Source organism: Myiozetetes cayanensis, unplaced genomic scaffold, assembly GCF_022539395.1.
Source record: "Myiozetetes cayanensis isolate MyiCay16 unplaced genomic scaffold, myiCay2020 scf5-8, whole genome shotgun sequence".
NCBI lineage: Eukaryota > Metazoa > Chordata > Aves > Passeriformes > Tyrannidae > Myiozetetes > Myiozetetes cayanensis.
The window spans coordinates 105,583,529-105,602,709 of record NW_026087742.1 but is presented as its reverse complement, the minus strand read 5'-3'; the positions used below and the strand labels follow the sequence as shown (position 1 = coordinate 105,602,709).

Below are 19,181 nucleotides of genomic sequence, written 5' to 3'. Positions count from 1 at the left end.
ACCTAGTACCATATATGTCATTCCCTTGCAAATGTTTTGGAAATACTCCTAGAGCCTCTAAAACAGCATAAGGCACCTATCCCTGTGTAATGGAATCAAGTTTTAGCTATGTTTTAAGGTTAGCTAAATTGCTCTCTGGCCTGAGAACAATGAGAATTAAAAGGAGAAAACAACTGACATGCAGCCATTTAGCATCTAGATGCTTAAACTGAATTTGATGTCCACAAACAGCTTATATACTCAGAGGTAAGCATTTGCAGGACAAATTCAAAATACAACTTGAAATAAGATGTTAGGAGCAAACTTAAGTGATTAGGTAAGTGGCCCATAATGTTACTAGCAATACAAATTGGTTGGTTTGAATTCTGTTAGAGGATAAAAAAAGTTATAAAAATTTGAAAAAAAATTAAAAGCTATTGTTTTGAAAATGACTTAAATATCTATTATATGGAATTAATTTTTCTGTATTTCCTCCTCCTGCATTTGCTAAACAGGCAGCTGCAAAGCCACTTCTTTCATACTGTTGCATATTTCTTTGTCTTTTTCTAAGATGCATGAAGTTAGAAGCAGAGTGTAAAGCAGGCAAAATACTGCCTACTCTTTAACAAAATAGAAATTATAATTTTTACTGTAAACAATGCATATCAAAGCCACCTGACTTGCTAGGACTTTCCTCTCTTAAATTACAGCTGCAAAACCAAGCAGCATAGTTATATTTTACTATTTTACTGAAATGAGATCTTTTTTGCTCTGAATTATTAATTTATTTGTGACAAGAAGAACCTTGACAATCAAAAGGCAAGAAAAAATAGTTTACTAAAAGAGTTCTTTGTGAAAAACAAACAAACTTCTAATAAAATAGTGGAAGCAATAGTCAGACTGTTATTTGTTACATTGCTGTATTTCAGCAAATATCTCAACAATGAAAGAATTAGTACTTAAAGAAATTTGGTATCATGTAGAAGAATTTTCTCTAAATAATTCTCTTTTCAAGCATTTTCTACACCACTCCTGTAATACGCAATATTAACAATGCCTTCTGCTCAGTCAAATACATCAATTTCTTTTTCTTTTCCAATATCAACAGTCTTCCCCTATTCTGTGTAAGTATGGTCATTTCTTATTTTTCCCTCAGTATAATTTAATATATCCTTTAATGAAGTCTTAAATTCATAACTCCACCCACTGTAAGGATTATATTGCTTCTTTTTCTACTCATCATCTTGCTTGCTTGTTTTTCAGCGTTTAGTTCTCACTCAGCAAAGCAAGTAACAAACATACCATGGAATTTATCATTCTCATTTACAATGAGAAGATGTACCCTGCACTCACCTGCTTATCTCCTCAGTATTAGGTATTTGTTTTATGCTAACGCATGTGAAAGGTGTTTCTCATGTACAGTGAAGATGCTAAGGTCAGACACCTGACCATCTGCAGTGTCAGAAGGACAAGGGAGTGGAGAATGAGTAGGTTTCAGTCACCTCACTTCCAACAAGCATCAACTCCAAGAAAATCCCAGATCTCATTTATTTCTAGGAGCAAGCCTTTTGCCATCTGTACAGGACACTTAATGTAAGCTCCAGTTACTTAAGCTGTATAAATTCCTAATGTTAGCCTGAAGGCTTTTTCTACTTATCAAGGCATCCCTAAGTTGCAGTGAAAAATTTCATGGATGTCTGACTAGCCTACCAAGCTTGCATTTGAAAAGGAGATAGATCAAACCTTAATCTCCATAAGAGACAGATCAGTTGTGATGGTTACCATTTTCACAGAAGAAAAAGACCTTGGAAAAGGCTCAGATAAGCTTACAAACATAGTGTAAAAATAATGAAGGTGCATTAAACTGTCTCCCCAACTCTCAATATACCAAATCAATACAAAGGTGGGGACCAAGGAAAGTCCATCTCATGAGTGTAACAAAAATTCTCCTGAATTTGCACACCACTTCAAGAGGCACTCAGAGTTGTTTACTTATTATCACAGAATCATTAAGGTTGGAAAAGACCCCTAAGATTGAGTTCAACTGTTAACGTAGCACTTTCACAGTCACTACCATGCAGCCATTTCCTCTGTCCTGTCAATTGTCACCTGGGAGAAGAGACCAACCCTCATGTTGCTACAACAACCTTATTTCAGGTAATTGTAGAGAGTGATAAGGTCTCCCTGAGCCTCCCTTTCTGCAGACATGCTCCAGCCCCTCAACATCTTCACCAGTGCAGAGTAAAGAGGGATAATCATTGCCCTGGTCCTTCTGGACACACTTCTTTTGATAGAGGCCAGGATGCCATTGCCACTGCTGTCTCATGTTCAGCCATCAGCAGCCAGTTTTTCCAGGAGAATGCCCTGGGAGATGACGCCAAACTCTTTATATTAAAGTCCAAGTAGACAACATCCTCACTTTTCCCTCATACATGAAGTGGATCAGCTTGTCATAAAAGAAAATCAGATTGGTCTAGCAGGATCTGCCCTTCATAAACTCATGATGGTTGGGCCTGATCCTCTGGTTGTCCTGTATATGCCATGTGATGGAACTCAAGATGACCCACTCCATGACACAACTTCTCTACAAAGACCTGTAATGGTGGTTCAAACATTTAAACAATCCAAATGGTGCAGATAGTTTCATCCTTATTTTTTCCTGGTTTTCTTTTCCATCACCTCAGCTTTCTTGCCATAGGGCTATGAATGACTATATGCTAAATGCTCACAGAACTATTGTTTTGGCCAGTGCTCTAAACCTGGACTTCTGGGCTTTTCTGAAAAGCATCCCAATAAATGAAAACAATGAAAACTTGCAATTCTGCATTCCAAACTATTTTGGAGAAATTTTAAACCTGTTTCTAGTGCTCTTCTTCTCTTAATTATTTTACCACTGTGATGATACTGACTTAAAGGAATTAATAGAACATCAGGCTCTTCTGAGAATTATTTCTGAGTATTGTTAGCATATTTGGTATTCCTTTAAGAAAGCTTATTTCTCTTATCCATTGTCATGTTCCTTTGTCACTAATAGAAATAAATGTAACTGAGGATCTCATGAAGATCTAGGGAAAACCGTGTTATTGAATTTTTAAGATAAACTGCTGTTAGTCTTCATTTTCATATATTTTCTTTATTTTTTTTTCCTTTTTTAATTTTCATTCAGATTTAATAACTAGTTGTTATAGGAACACTTACTCTTTTTTTTAATAATATTTAGTAAAAACTATGTAAATTAATGAAAATATTTATAAGTATACATGGCCACGATAAAAGCCCTTCATAGAGTAAGACAGATTTCAAAAATGGCTGATACCCTGAAATAGCAATTCCCATTTGTAAACATGTTTTACATTATTCAAGATGATGAAGAAATGTTGCTTGCACAAAGTTTATGAAAAATTGATTCTATTTCTTATTTTGTCTACCATTTCCTTCAGTAAAGCAAAGATTTCCTTATACATTCTGAATTCAGGATTTCTGATACTGAATTAAACAATTGTGCGTACATGAAATATGCAAAAATAGATATTCTTCTCAAAATTAATTGACATGATTGACATGATTTGACTGAATTAGAGATGTAAAACTACAGGAAACCAACCAATATTTTTATATTTGAAGATGAGCACCACAAGAACACATCCTATCTAACAAAAGAAGTGTATACTGGAACAGGCTCCCCAGGGAAGTGGTCACAGCATCAAAGCCTGACAGAGTTCAAGAAGCATTTGGACAGTGCTCTTGGGCACGTGATGTGACTCTTGGGGATTGTCCTGTGAGGGGCCAGAAGTTGGACTTGATGATCCTTGTGGGTCCCTTCCAACTCAGGATACTGTGTGAAGGGTCTAGAGAGTAAGTTTTATCAAGAGAGGTTGAGGCAGCTGCAACTGTTTAGTCTAGAGAAGAGAAGGCTCAGGGGAGATCTTATCACTCTCTACAACTACCCAAAAGGAGGTTGTAGCAAGGTGGGGGTCAGCTTCTTCTCCCAGGCAAGTAGTGACAGGACAAGAGGACATAGCCTTGAGCTATGCCAATGGAGGTTTAGTTTGGACATCAGGAAGAATTTCTTCACTGAAGAGGTGATTAAGCATTGGATTAGGCTGCCCAGAGTGGTGCTCAAGTCACCATCCCTGGAAGTGTTCAAGAAACTACTTCATGCGGCACTTAGTGCCATGGTTTAGTTGACATGGTGGTGTTTAGTCAAAGGCTGGACTTGACAATTTTGGAGGTCTTTTCCAACCTTAAGGATTCTATGACTGATTCTAAAACACATAAGTCTTCACAAGAACTTAACTACAGAACAGTAAATAGTCTGGTACCATCATCGTTACTACATACAAATGGAGGAGAAATGAACTTGTTACATGCTCTAAGTCCAAACAGGTTCCTTCAAAGGAATATGAATTATCTCTACCTCCTGATGTAAAACCTCACTTTTAAAAACAAGTTTCAAAACAAGTCATTAGTTAGCAAAAGAATATTCAGGTTCAGAAAGATGTCTGAATTGGTACATATACTGTATGTGGGGATAAAGATGACTTCAAACATTATTTAACTCTCTGACATACCAATGCAAAACTCTGGCTGAATGTACCATAAAACCCCATTTCATCTTTTGCAATACAACCCATTGCAACACTTTACCATAAATCTCAGTCCTGCCTTCCTCCAGGGCTCCACTGACCTGAGCTGATATTATGTTGGGCAACTACTAAGACACTGTAATCGATGTTTTTCAGGCAGGGAAGGAAAAGATGAATAAATGAAGAAAATGTTGGTTCAGGGGGAACAATATTTCACCTGGTTTTTGCAACTTTAAAGGCAGAACATTTGACAGAAATTGCTTATTACTTACTGTTATACCAGATAGATAGATAGATAGATACATACATACATACATACACATAATTTTTGGGAGCTGGAGTTGTATATATACATTAATTCTTTGTGTAACTTATCTAATTACGTTTATTTTCCATATATGATAAACAGCAAGCAACCATGTGACGCGACATCCATGGAAAGACTTAATATATTATAACTTTTGCTTCCTTAAAATTGCAGCACAGAGAAATTGCAGCAGAATGGTGAAGAAAGGAGCTTCTGAGCAAATTAAATAATAAGTGCTGGACTGTTTCATCCCTTCAATTACGTTTAAAATAAAAACTAAGCTGAGTCATTTACTCAAAGTGCAGTTCTGCTTTTGCACATTTACCCTTTACTGCCTGCCCTCATTACCTCTCAGGTGCATTTCCTCTTGCTGTCCTACTCAAGCTATTGCAATCATCACACTGAATACGTTTGCTACAAGGTAATTTTAAGTGTCTTAACTGAGCTTCTCCACTGGGTTTTTAAAACTGAAATAGCTTTTAACATTCATTCCAAAGGTATCACCTCATCATTAAAATAAACAGAAACTCCAAATCTGTAAGAAAAAGCTCCTAAATACCATCCCTGCAATCTTCACTTTGCTCCTTGAAAGAAATTATTGTTCTTGGTCATTAATCTTTCTCAAGATTCTTTGGTACATTCTACCAGTATACAACATTAGGTGACAGCAGGGCTGAGTATTCTTATTTCAGTGATGAGACTAGAAAGCAATAAAGAAGCAGTAGACAACTATTTGATGTGAGAGGTTTAGCTAGATATTTCTGTAGCTATAACTTTGGAAGTACAGATAGAGTGCATAATTTTGTCAGATAGTATCAGTTCAGCCTCTTATACTTCTTTTTTTTGGTCAGATAATCACTTTAGAGTGTAAGAATCTGAAGGAAGGATGAAGAAAAAAGAGAACCACTATACTGCTGAGTATTTAATTTTATTTATTTCAGGTTAAAATATCAAGTACATGTTTATCTCAGGAACCTGAATTATTAAGTTTTAAAATAGATTCTAGATGGGCATTTGAAACTACTTGAAAGTAACCTTTGACTGTATGCAGAAAACATGCATAAAAAAGTACATTCCTCTGACACTGAAATGAGATTTTGTCTTCTCCCAATAAGAATCTTGCTCATACATTTAAAAGGTTCCATCCACGATATATAAAATAGAAACACTGATACAACAAGATTAGATGACTCTTTAGACAATACTAGTGGTTCTCCTCAAGGTGAAAAGCTTTATAACTTGTCACAATAGTATTCAGGACAGCAACTAATTGGTACTTTATTTTTTAAAATTTATCATCAATCTACATGTATAAGCACTGACAACTGGAAAAAAAAGGATGTGCTAAAAATGCAGTATGTAGTTTAAAGAACTACATAGAACATGCCCTTACCTACCTGGGAATTAAAAAAGAAATCTATGCAGGAAAGGTATAAATACAGGTTGGGATGATAAACACATTTTAAAGTATGCCTGATTATCTAAATTCAGCATTTATCTATAGTTGCTGGAAAGCGTAACATCAGATATTTAAGGTTTTCTTTAAATAAACAGAGGAGATAATTATGGTATTTTAAATAGCATTATAGAATGATTGACAAAACTGTTTCCATTTTCAAGGCTACTGTTACAAACTTTTCTGAAATATATTAATCTAAACATAACTAAACATTTCCCTTAAGTAGCGTAACTTCTAGCATATTATGGTTTTCTTTTAAAGAGAACTGTCGTCATCAGAAAAATCATGTTGAAAATGTTATTGAGCAAATGATATGATATGAAATGTCTCACAGGTTATGTAAAGAGCTCATAGAAATAAATGTTTTTAGAACACATTAATTAGTAAAAATCTCCTTCATCACCCACAGACCAGATAGCAATCTGTGCTCCCTCTCCCTCTACCCAAAATAAAAAATAATAAAAAAATAAAATAATAATAAAAAAATGTGGCAGACACTAAACACCTCCAGGTGATGGTAAATTTCCTTATTTGCCTTGCATCACTGGAACAGCTGCATCATGTAACTTCCTTTTCTAGCCACTCAGTTTCTTTATACTTTGTTTTTCACTCTATCTATTGTGTATTAATAGCAAGACCACTTTTATAGAAATGCAGAGAAAGAGGAGCACTGTAAAGAGCTGGAAACAATATCTCAGTGTTAACCATATTAAAGATGCAGAAAGAGACTGAACACCTGTTGCAGAAAGCAGGAAGCAGAATCTACTCCAGCTTACGGTGATAAAGCTTGATGAATCAGAAGGTTAAATACTTTTGGAAGACATCTGTCACCCAGCATCTATTATCAGGTTAAGCCAGATGTGATTCTAGAGGATATATCTCTGTAAAAATGCTGGAATTTCACCTTCTGTTTTCCCTGATGCAACTACTTTACAGAATCAGAACACATGACTTATTCATCCTGCCCCACCCATCTTATAAATTTTAGATTTTGTTATAAATAACTAAGTTTATTAAAAAAATTAAAATGTTCAAGACATTCAATAGTAATTTCTACTTAAGCATCAACCATTTCAGTGAAGGGAATGCCAGGAGAAGAAAAAAAAAACAAACAAACACAATCAGAAAAAAAAATTTCTTTGACACAAAAGTCTCCCTATTAAGAGCCTTATTTCATATTCGGTTAATTAAAATGCAGTATATTAAAATATAGTACCTTATAACACATGCATAGAGCCCGCTGTCTTGTACCACTGTTGGTCGGAACCAAATGGAGTCTTCTTCTTTGCTCATTCTGGTTCCATCAAAAGCTATAGGTTCCTCAAAATCTCCAGGTCCAGAGCTTTTGTACCACATCAAGCTAAGTCCAGCACTTTGGGCTAGGGAGTAATTAGCTCTAATATATCCATAAAAGAGTGCACATTTTATACGAACAGGTTCTCCCACTAGAACTTGATATTTCTTGTAATCCACAGACCAGTCAGTGCATCCATCAGCTGAAAGAGAAGAGAAAATGACAAGAGATTGTCAAAGGCTTTGGAGAGCACTGTTCACACAGAACCCTTACTGTGGGAAAGCACTGTGTTTGAGAAAAGGCCCTCTGAGTCACCAGCAGGACTCTTTTGATCTCTGAAAAAGTAACTGCATTTTCACAGTATTAATGTCATGTAATTATCGATACTGGATAGAGTTATTAGGACATTTATTGCTAAGTGTTGATAACTTCTGAGATAATTGAGCAATTGCTATTTTATCTTTTATGGAACTCCAGCATGACAAAATTCTGGAGTGAAATTAGTGCAACACAGAGGCCATGTGGTACACAGGGTGTCCCAATCTGAATTGCATCAATCAAATATCTCCAGGGTAACCATGTAAATTAAGTCTCAGAAGATATTAGGGCAAAGAACTGTGGTCTGAATTGAAAAGTGTGAAAGTTGGGGATTGATTTGAAGGAGAAGTAGAAACTGTCTTTACAATAGCAGCAAATGTGCAAAAAGATACTAAAAAAAAAGTCAGGAAAACTACTATCACTAATTTTAATGGATTATTCAAGAAGATGATAAGCAGATCTTATTTGGAATTTCTGACTTTCCAGAAGTACATTACAAATGAATGTAAATAATTTTTTGTTCTGTTGGATAACATCAGTTACTACTAATACTGTCCCACAATAACTGTTCATCAGAAAGCAATACTATATTTGCTAGACTTTCTGAACTCCAGCAACAAAACCAAACCGTAAAACCAATTCCTCTTTATTTTTAATTAAGAATACCAAAGCAACAAAAGGAAATGTTTTATACAACAAAAGCTTATAATTTTTTCCTTAAGCAATTTCAACCATGGAAATTCACCATTACATTCATTCACTTAAAAACTCAATGTCCAGTCTCAGCTAGTTAGTTAGGCCCTGATCCAGTCAGTAGAAAACAATCATTATATCCAAAGGACAATTTATTTCATCTTAAAGCTAGTGTCTATGTCTCATATAAATATTTGGTCATTGAATTTGACACTTCATTAACTTTAAAAATTCTTGGATAGACAACTAGCTTAGAAAATCAACTTTTACAAAGCTGAAGTGTCATCCTAGAGTTGGTTGAATACTGACTTTAACAGAGAATTCAGACTACTGTGCAAGATAAAGTAGTATTAGAACTTTAAACCTAGACAACGTATTGGTCTGTTACCTGGGAGAATAACATCCCAGATAGTGATTTCTGAGATATGTATTTGGATGATACCACAGTACTTATTATATGTGCAAAATAAGAAAGACATCTTCACACATCACTGTCTAAGCAATAATTTAAGTGAACATTGAAAGATGGAGGGAAAAAAAGAGAAAAATTTAGAATGAATTTGCATTGTAAACAGAATTCACATAAAGAAATATTTCATGTATCTTTGAACTGTCTCCTCCTGCATTTATTTTTAAAACCAGGAAGGGAATATATTATGTCCCTGTTCCAATTTTCCTACCCATCGGTTCCTAAAAATTAGTAACAATTACAAGGCCCTAACAAGAGTTAGTTGTACTCTTGGAGAAATTGAAGTGAATGAAAGCTACACTATAAGCTTTCCCATAGGACCCTAAGAAACTAACTTCCATTTATTTCAGAATTCAATTACATCTTCGATCATTTCATTTTTTAGCTTTATGAAAGTGCATTCCCTCTCTGATCTGATTCTATTTCTCTCTGCTTCTATATCCCCATACCAAAAATGAATTAACAGACACCTCTTAACAGTGTAAATTTCATTATATAAGTTACCAGGTAACGGGTTCCTCATCATACTTTATCATCAAATTTTAATCTTACCTTTCTCTGCCTAATTAAGTTAGTACACTTTGGTTTATATTATTAGTCTGTCAGTTACGTTTTCTCTCTCAGGATATTCAGTTCTAATTGGTTCCCAGTTCCTTTAGCTTGCTGAATCCATTAGAATAAATTGCAACTCTTTCAAGCCTTCGTATCAAACGAAGGATGCAGAGCAAATACTACAGGCTTTATTTCAGCATGCTATTTCTCATAAAAGCATGCCAAGGATCATCTGCAGTACAGTTTATTATGCTGGCAAATATTCTATACCTACATGCAAAACCAGAGAGAACATAACCAAACTTAGCACTAGTGAGCCCACACCTGTGTCCAGCTTTGGGCTCCTCAATACAAGAGATTTGTACAGACTGGAGAAAGTCCAACAAAGGGCCACAGAGATGGTTAAGGGACTGAAGCATCTCTGCTGTGAGCACAGGCTGAGAGCTGAGATTGATCAGCCTGGAGAAGAGAAGGCTCAGGGGGGAATTTTAGTAATGAATACAAATATCTGAAGGGAAGTTGAAAAGAGGATAGAAGCCAGGCTCTTTCCACTGGTGCCCAGTAACAGTACAAGAGGCAAATTGAAACTCAGTAAGCTCTTTCTGGACACCAGGAAACACTTTCTTACTGTAAGGGTGACTGAGGATCGGCACAGGTGTCCTAGGAAGGTTGAGGATTCCCTATCCTTGGAGCTATTCAGAATACAGCTGTTTCTAGGTGGCCCTGCTTGAGCAGGGGTTTGGACCACATGATCTTCAGAGGTCTCTTCTGACCTCAAGCACCTAGTAATTCTGTGTTTTATTACAGTAACACTCATGATAATCTTAAGAAAACATGTGTCCTCTTCTCAATGTGATCTTTCAATGAAGTGAACATCAGAATGTTTCTCTTCCTGCTTACAGGACTTACACCAGTTAAACTTTGCCAACACTGACATTCAAGTCACTTAGAACTGTATTAACCTTATTACAGCTGGAAGGCCTAATACCTTAAAAATCTTCCAAGAAATACCTCACACTACTGCTCAGCCAATGTGCCTTCATCTGTGAGAAGGTGCTAATGCAATTTTATGAGACATCATAGAAATTCATCATTCCTATCATAAGACACAGACAACCTTCTGTGATATTTTGTGAAAACAATGATATTTCAAAAGATAACTGTCTATCTCTGCCTAAAATGGTCCTATTCCACTGGAACTGAGGCGTACAAACAGAGGCTTAAAACTACATCATGGAAAGAAAAATAGACTGTCATGTCCTTAAAAATTATATTACTGTGAACACTCAGATAGATGATAGGATGCATGCACTGTAGCTGACACTTTCTGTGTACACTCTGCATTTGAAGTGTGGATAACACGTGCATTTTTCACTTTAGAAAAACTTGGATGTATTAGATACCTAATTAAAATCCTGATTTCCAAATTCCTTGAAGAATGTAAAGATATATTTTAAAAGACAGAAATTTACATTCAGAGAGTTAATTACATTTTCTTATATTAACTTTTTCACCTTAAAAATGTCACATTTTTACATGCTAAACAGTCGTGTTACTGATTTTGTAAATAGGGAACAGCAAAGGCTTAATATTCATTCAGATTTGTTAATATTAAATAGATTGAGGTATTTCTATTCAGTTTCATGTTGGAACTGTGTCTATTTCTATTTTGACTGGATTTTCTTTTTATTTTTTTATGTATAAGTAGGGCATTGATCAAAGAAAATATTGAATGCTTCCCTTCTTAATTATGACTGCTACTGACACAAAATCAACACCTACAATTAGGTGGTTCAAAACAACTGTGGGAAAAAAATACACTCAATACTTTTCTATGTTTTTATTTATATCATCACATCATCAAGCACTCAATCATCTTTTATTTTATTTTATAAATTGAAAAATACTTGAATAATTCAACAGCTTTGAAATTTCAGAAGTGCCTTCAAATAAATGTTTGTAGTCCCTGATCTCCATTTTAATAATGCCACTTATTGCTACACATAATAGCACAATATAGGGTCCAAGATAAATATAACTCACTCAGCTACTTCCTTGAGCAGTTTCAGGGTATAAAATAAACTCCACTACATCACTGTCCTAATAATGAGATCATTCTGCTGGATAAACAAGCTTCTTGCATGTTGTACCTGCTGATAGGACCCAGCACACAGAATATTCACCACTACTGAGAAAGTTTTCCTCTTAATTTTTCAGTATTATATGTATCATTTTCAAGGCCAAATTCCATGCTGAAAAGGAGAAAAATATAAAGTTAACAACTCCTGAATCCACTGCTACAGCCTGGTTTCATTCAAAAGTTTCAGTTCAATTTATACGGTTTCAGGGTTAGAAAAGGTCTGTAAGTTTCCAATACATTGGTTAAAATCTGATTTCCAGACATCTGAACAAATTAGGTGTGACAGTTGAAAACAGTTCTCCTGAAACATCAAATTATCCTAAATTTATTACACTTAATAATGTTTAATAAAATAAAAATAGATTTATTTTTTCCTGATTATCTGTGCTTGTAATTCTGCTTGATTTAATTTCATAAAGAGGATTATACAATGTCACTGTGCCTCCTGTTTATTTGTCAGCTACTTCAGAGTTTTTTAAAGAATTTGCAAACCTGATGAAGAAGTGATCTCACAAGTCACAAAAAATTCTGAAAAGTGGGTATATAAGAGAGAAAGCACCAGGTCTTGTTCCTAAAGCTGGGAATTTGTCAAAGAGGTCAGTAGGGAATGCAGAAATAAAATGCAGTGTGTAGGCAGAGAAAGCAAGCAAAGGTTATTGTATCAGTAAGATTTTTGGGTAGGATGGAGAATATAAGCATAATATGTCCAGAAAAGAGTCTTTCCTTAACTAGCTGCTCATAAATCACCTTTTCAAAATGTTTATTGAGTGATGCATAAAATTCAAGATTACTTTCTTTAAAACAATTTTCACAACAATATTTTACCATCAAAATCACAGTCTGTTCTTGATCCTCTCTCTTTACCCTGCTTGTTTCTTTCTGTTTTTTGCTCAGGTTATCTAGCATTAAAAAAAAATCAAAAAGTCAAACAATAAATCAAGAGTTTATACTTTCTATCACACTCATTACAGTGCCTGAGCCAATTAGCTCCGTGCAACATAACACATGGTATTGGATGCTGTGGATTCTCATTATGAAGACATGCAAAGATTATCTATTTTTGGTTTGTGTATGCTTTTTATTTGCTATAAAAATAAGCTCTTACAAGAATGAAGAAGCAAAGCTTAGAAAGACAACACACTATGGAGATGAAGAAAGAGAACATAGTCAGTTCTATTCTTAGACTAATCTTCTGCTTAGATTTTTTTAGTACCAGTAAAAAATTGGAAAAATTAAAAAAAAAATTAATATTGGTAAAATATTATCAAAAGTCCACATCAGGTATTTTATACACAATTGAATTCCCTTTTGCACTAAGACTGTTATTACAGGTCTGCATATTGCTATGCTGCACTTCTGTTTGACACAGCATTTTCATTTCAAAATGCCATTTTTCATTCTCTTGAAAACTCATGTAAAAATTGGTTTAGGCTAAAAACTCATATATTTTGTTCTCAGCCTAGAAGTGTGCAGTGGCTATTATGAGAAGGTGCCAGTAATCAAAAAAGATGTTGAAGGACATTTCAAGGAGACAGAAAAATTATTTTGGATATCATCATCTATTAAAGAAGTTAGATCCTAAGAAATGAACTTGTTGCAGCCCCACTTGAAATAAGTTTTAAAAGTGGCAGATTTGGTAGTTGAGGAATCTTAGTAAAGGCACTAGCTCTTAAGAAGAGGAGTAATGAAAAAAAAGAAAGTTATGGCTTGCCATAAATTAATGCTGTGTTTCCTGGCTTCAGAATACTGCACTAACATGAAACAGAATACATATGCCTCAGTATTGGACTACTTAGAGGCATAATAAGCATGAAAATACTTTTCTGATTATTTGGTGGGAAGTTTTTTTTTTTGTCATTCTCTCTTTTACCTAATCCAAGCCAGATTAAATAGCATTTTTGCCTGAATTAATACTAATCCTTTAACTATCACTATCCTGTAGTAGAAAAAGTTAAAACATTAAAGATGTTTTTAAGAAAGAAATAGAATAAATATACTGTGCAAGACAAAGCAACGAATGGAAGAGCAAAAGGTGAATTTCCTAAGTTCCTACTCTAAACTAAGAATTCATCCCTGTTGCTCATTCAGTCCCTCTTGCATCTTTCAAATCCTCCTGTTCTGCTTCACCGTGTCATATAAATTAGGAGGCTTCAGAAGAACACACTTTAAAGATAGCTTGGCCCATACTGACTGATCAGGTTCTGGTGGGTTGACCCCAGGCTTGCAGCCAAGCACCCACACAGCTTCTCAGTCACTAAACCACACATGCAACAGGAAAGGGGAAAGATAGGAAGAGCAAAAGTGGGAAAATTCATTGGTCAAGATAAAAATAGTTTAAGAAGTGAAGAAAAGAGAAAAAAAAAATAACAATCACAAGTGATGCGAAGGCATCAATCATCACCCGTGAGCAGATCAATGCCCAGCAAGTCTCTGAAAAACAGCTACCCTGATAGCCAAAACCTCCTCACTTTTATTGATATGTATGATGTTATTTGGTGTGGAATATCCCTTGGGTCCAATCCAAGTCACATGTTTTGTTCCCATCCCTAAACCTACCTGCCCTGGGAAGTAGAATGGGAAAAAGAGAAGCCTTGATGTGGTGCAGGCACCGCTCAGCAATAGTGAAAACACTGGTGTGTTATCAACACTTTTTTACTCACAAATCCAAAACACAGCACCGTAAAGGATGCTATGAATAAAAATAACTCCATCTCAGTCAGACCTGGTACACAGGTCCCTAATCTTCTGTGTACTTCTGTGTGCTACCTTCTTTCAATTATTTCTTTTCAGATCAGAGACTGTCTGTACGTTTTACAGCATAGAGATGGCAGCATAATGTAATCAACAGCCACATAACACAAGAGTTTGTTTACTAGATTAATTTCCAAAGCCTGATATTAAACAACATTAATTTGGGTGCCTCTCTGAAGTCAATTGTTTCCTGGTTGTTATATTTACTAATACAATTTTATTTGAGGACAGTTCTACATCCTCTGTTTCTTATGTGGCTATACTAGATTATCTGTGGTTCTTTTAGGACCTTAAGAGTACAAATCACTTCCCTTCCTACTCCCCAGACATACTATGATTTATTTGGAAAGGCAGGTTCTACTCAGTGCCACTGTCATACAATTTCTACATATAACTTTTTATATAAACTTTTATAGATACATATTACATATATATGGTTAGACACAGAATCTTAACTGAGTATATGAGGAAATTAAGTCTGGTATACATTGGTCTTAGATTTCCCTCTGGAATGACTAAACAAAGTGACTAAAACAAAATAGTAACCCCAGCCTGAAGAGAAACTACTATGGGAAAAGGTTACACTAATTTCTAAAAATTGAACAAGCACTTGTAAGAGTGCCTTTTAGAAAGGAGATTTCCAGGAAAAGAGAATCTCTGGGCCATACTGGCGTGTCATGTTGTACAGCAGATGGCAAATTATTTAATCTCTTCCATAATCTCTCATTATTGAAACTGCTTCTGAAAATACATTCTGTTCTCCAGTAGCTTCATTTTGGACATTATGAGAAAGATCAAAGATTTTTTGATGTTGCAATTTGAGTAGCATTTGGGTACCAGCTGCACTGGATAAGTCTAAGCTTTCTCCTACAAAGAACTCAACTGCTGAATATCACAAAGTTGCTGAATATCAGCTGAACTGTGATAACTAAATATGTGAAAACTGTCCACTTGGAGTATATGTAAGAAAATTCAGCAGATTAGTTCGTAATGCAAGAGGATTAAAATTAATCAAATTACAACATGTGCACAGCAGAGTACAAACACCTTGTTGCTGTGACTTATCTGGTGGAAATTTCTTAAGTGCATGATCATGACTATGTGACTAGAACTGTGCAGAAACACAAAGAATTGCAGTGAGAGCTTCAGAAAGAGCTGAGACTAAAAGAAACACTTTATTTCAAACAGACTTTGAATCAAAGGGTCACTTTTTACTTTAAAACTTCAGATTAAAAGTTCTAACCATATAATTAATAAGTATAAATAGGCCATGATGTTACCTGGAATAGTATGTATTTTTAAAAGTTACATATTTCTGTGTATTAATCTATTATACATTGTTTTCACTCTTAAAATACCAGAAGAGAGATAATATATTGGAACTATGGTCTTGGATTTAAAATATTAATATTCTTTGTGAAATAATATATTAACTGCATATAACTCCAAGTGGTTTTGACGACTATTTCTTGCCTACAGGTAGTCCTATTAGATGGAAACTGTAGGTAAGGATTTACTTAAAGCCATGTATGTGTCAGACAGATATTTGTGTCTATACCTGCAATTAAAGAGAAGTTAAAATGCAGTCTAACATTTAAGAGTACAAAGCAGTTCCAGGAAGGTTCTAAGCTTCTCTTTTTCTTTCAATATGACAAAGTTATTTATTTTTCCCCATGCTGGCAAGAATTTTTAAATAATCTTCATTGCATATCACTGCTTCAATTTGAATAACTATGCGTGCATTTGCATGCAAAAGGAACTGACCTCATAATTACAGTGTTCTCAGACAGGGATATGATGTCAATATTTATATTGATATGTTAATACAAATGCATGATGCCATTAGGAATCTGTTAAGCAAGGCTTTAGAAATCATTGGTAGTTTTGAGAGATTTTAGAAATCACTGGCAGTTCTGAGAGACCCTAGAAATATTTAAATAATTGAGGACAGAATTTTTGAGCAGGACAGTGGAGGAGGGGTGGACTGAAAGGCTGAGCCTGGGAGGAGGAGGGAGGTACAGGACAAAGAGGTCTGGATGGGCAGCTGCTTTATGTCCTGGTTCTGCAAAGGCACCCATGTGTGTCCTCACAATGAGCACCATTGCAGTGGAACACCATAGGGATTTTCCATGGGACAGGTCGGATTAGGACCTGCATTGCCTGCCATTAGACAGGGGCAAAGAGGGGAAAAAAAAACCCCACAAATCACACACTCCATGAAGCTGTATCTTCAGCAGGTGATACATTTACTTTAAAATATATCCTTTTATCAGTCTATTCTATGCTGTGCTATTATACATCTGAATGAACTAAAAAATTAGACAAGTATCCAACTTTCATAAAAGACAACTTTTCCTTCTCCTTTGCATTTCTTTTTAGTCCCAAGAGCCCTTTAGCATTTTCTGTGTGAATGACTCAAAGGAAAAATAAATTCTTGGCATTACTCTGAAGCTTACTACCAGCACACAAGACAGCACCAACTACCATAATAACTAGAAAATACATACTAACTAAAATCAGAAACTTAGCCATTGTCAATTTGTAGATCCTCTTTTATACAAAAATACCATAATATAATACTATATATATACTATTTAATATATTTACTATTTAATATATATAATACTATTTAATTAATACATATTTAATGACTACCAAAAGTAGAATATAACCATCTTTGGGGACAAAAAGATAAAAATAAGAAAAAAATATGTTGGTACTACAAAACCACAAGAAAAACTTCTATATATGTATAACACTGGGATAATTTATCATCAAACAGCTAAAGTAAGCACACAATTTCTATATAAAATAGAAATTTTTAATTTAAGAAGTTTTTATGATATATGCTCTTTTCCTGCAGATGTTACTAAGTACAAAACATTGAAGTTTAAGCCAATAAGAAATTCTTGAAAGACTTAGCAAGGAACAACAATATTAACTGAACTTTAAAGAGAAAATATTAACTACAGTAAATCTGCACTCCATGGATTACAAAAAGTCATTATAAATCTGTTTGTACACTTATTTCTGTTTTAGAAGAACCCATATTATTATAACATCTGGCATTTTCCTTCCTCTCTTTTTTTTTTTTTGTCCATATTAAGTCGAGAAACTAAAGCCTATAAAAGTTATTAAATTTTGTAAATCTTTGCTCCCCAGTTTGACATTTCCTCTGTTCCCATACGTCACGTTTGCCACACTTGAGACAGCTTACCGAAGAGAAAGAGGTCACCAGAGTAATGCAGTAGTTCAGTACTTTAATCTCATTAGGCAAAGGAAATTAAAATCACTACTATTTGAGTTTGAGAAGAAAACTTTACTCCTTTCACCAAAGTTTGCTTTAAAGCTAAGTGTGAATGTTTTGGCTTGTGAATGTGAAGCAAATCTAAAGAAATAGAATGGATTTAATTGAGTTAGGAATCTAAATCCCACAAGACTAAGATAAAAAGCTTTCTTGGGTACCTTTGTGGATCAGGTAAGCACACTAATGTGCTCAGCTGCATTGAATTTCAAAGACAAAAATCAAAACATTAGAGCATTTCTCTTTCTTTCATAATGCTATATCCTAGAATACATCCAATACAAAATTGACTCATTAGATAAAGAAAAAAATACATCATTATGCTGAAATACATTTTTGCATCCTGACTCTATAAATACCATAGTAATATTTTTGAAATTAAATTCTGAAAAAAGTTTCAATCAGAAAAATTCATCATCTTCAATTGAAAGACAAATTTTTTATACATTATCAAATAATTTTTTCATTCTGTTTTAATGAATAGACATAGAATATTTATTTGATTGTAGGACTGCTTTTTTCTACAGTGACATTGGGACTCATGATCAAGTAAGATGGCTCAAATTTGCCCAAATAACCATAATTCGTAGTGGTCAACTCATGCAAAATCCTTGCAGCCATAGACACTCTTGATTAAAGATGAAAAGGGAATTACACCACTAGATGTTGAGTTCAGCATGGAAGTTGCACAGGAGAAAGGATTTGGACTTTGGACATCCAAATAATAACTTCTACAGGTTAAAAAAAAAAAAAAAATCCATTTCAATTTACTGCAAGAATTGTTTCAATAGCTCCATACAAGCTAATATGAGGAAAATGGTCTCTATTCCAGCCAAAATCAGCACAAAATCAAAAAGAAATTCCACAGATTGGGTCAAACCAACCTCAAAAGATGTGTTTCCACTGATCTTTCCTCTAAACCTACATAATGTGGTAGACACACATTGAAAAATTAAATGTTATGAATTATTACTGAACAGAAAAAAAACCCCAAAACACTACATTTATTTATAAACAACAATGAATCTTGCATTGTGTAGTTATAAGCTTGCATGCCAGACAGTCACAGTGCATATTGAATTAGCAGTTCCAGTCGTTTCTAGATGGTTCCAGACAGTTCCAGAAGTTTCCAGTCAGTTCTGTGGTTGTTCGGGGTGCCGGGGGGGTCCCTTCAGAACAGAGAGGTGTCCCAGGGCACTTTGTGACACATTGTGACACTGGCAGTGGGGGTATTTAAGGAGCACAGGGAACTGGGGTGCCCACTCTCAAGAGACACCTGGCTCAGGAGGCAGCAGCTCCCAAGCACCTCTGTGACAGAGTATGATGGAG

The 19,181-nt window shown here is 34.9% G+C and overlaps 1 protein-coding gene across 4 annotated transcripts in view; it reads right to left on the bottom strand.

The window, feature by feature from the left end:
* IL1RAPL1 (interleukin 1 receptor accessory protein like 1) overlaps positions 1-19,181 on the bottom strand; it is a 706,285-nt gene that overhangs the window by 330,282 nt on the left and 356,822 nt on the right. For 3 of the 4 annotated variants that reach the window (XM_050333305.1, XM_050333304.1, XM_050333306.1), the window contains one exon: positions 7,548-7,827. In XM_050333305.1, coding sequence (XP_050189262.1) covers positions 7,548-7,827 — 280 coding nt within the window. Of the gene's footprint in view, positions 1-7,547; positions 7,828-11,700; positions 11,790-19,181 lie in introns of those variants that run through there. The other variant, XM_050333307.1, reaches the window with a different exon arrangement.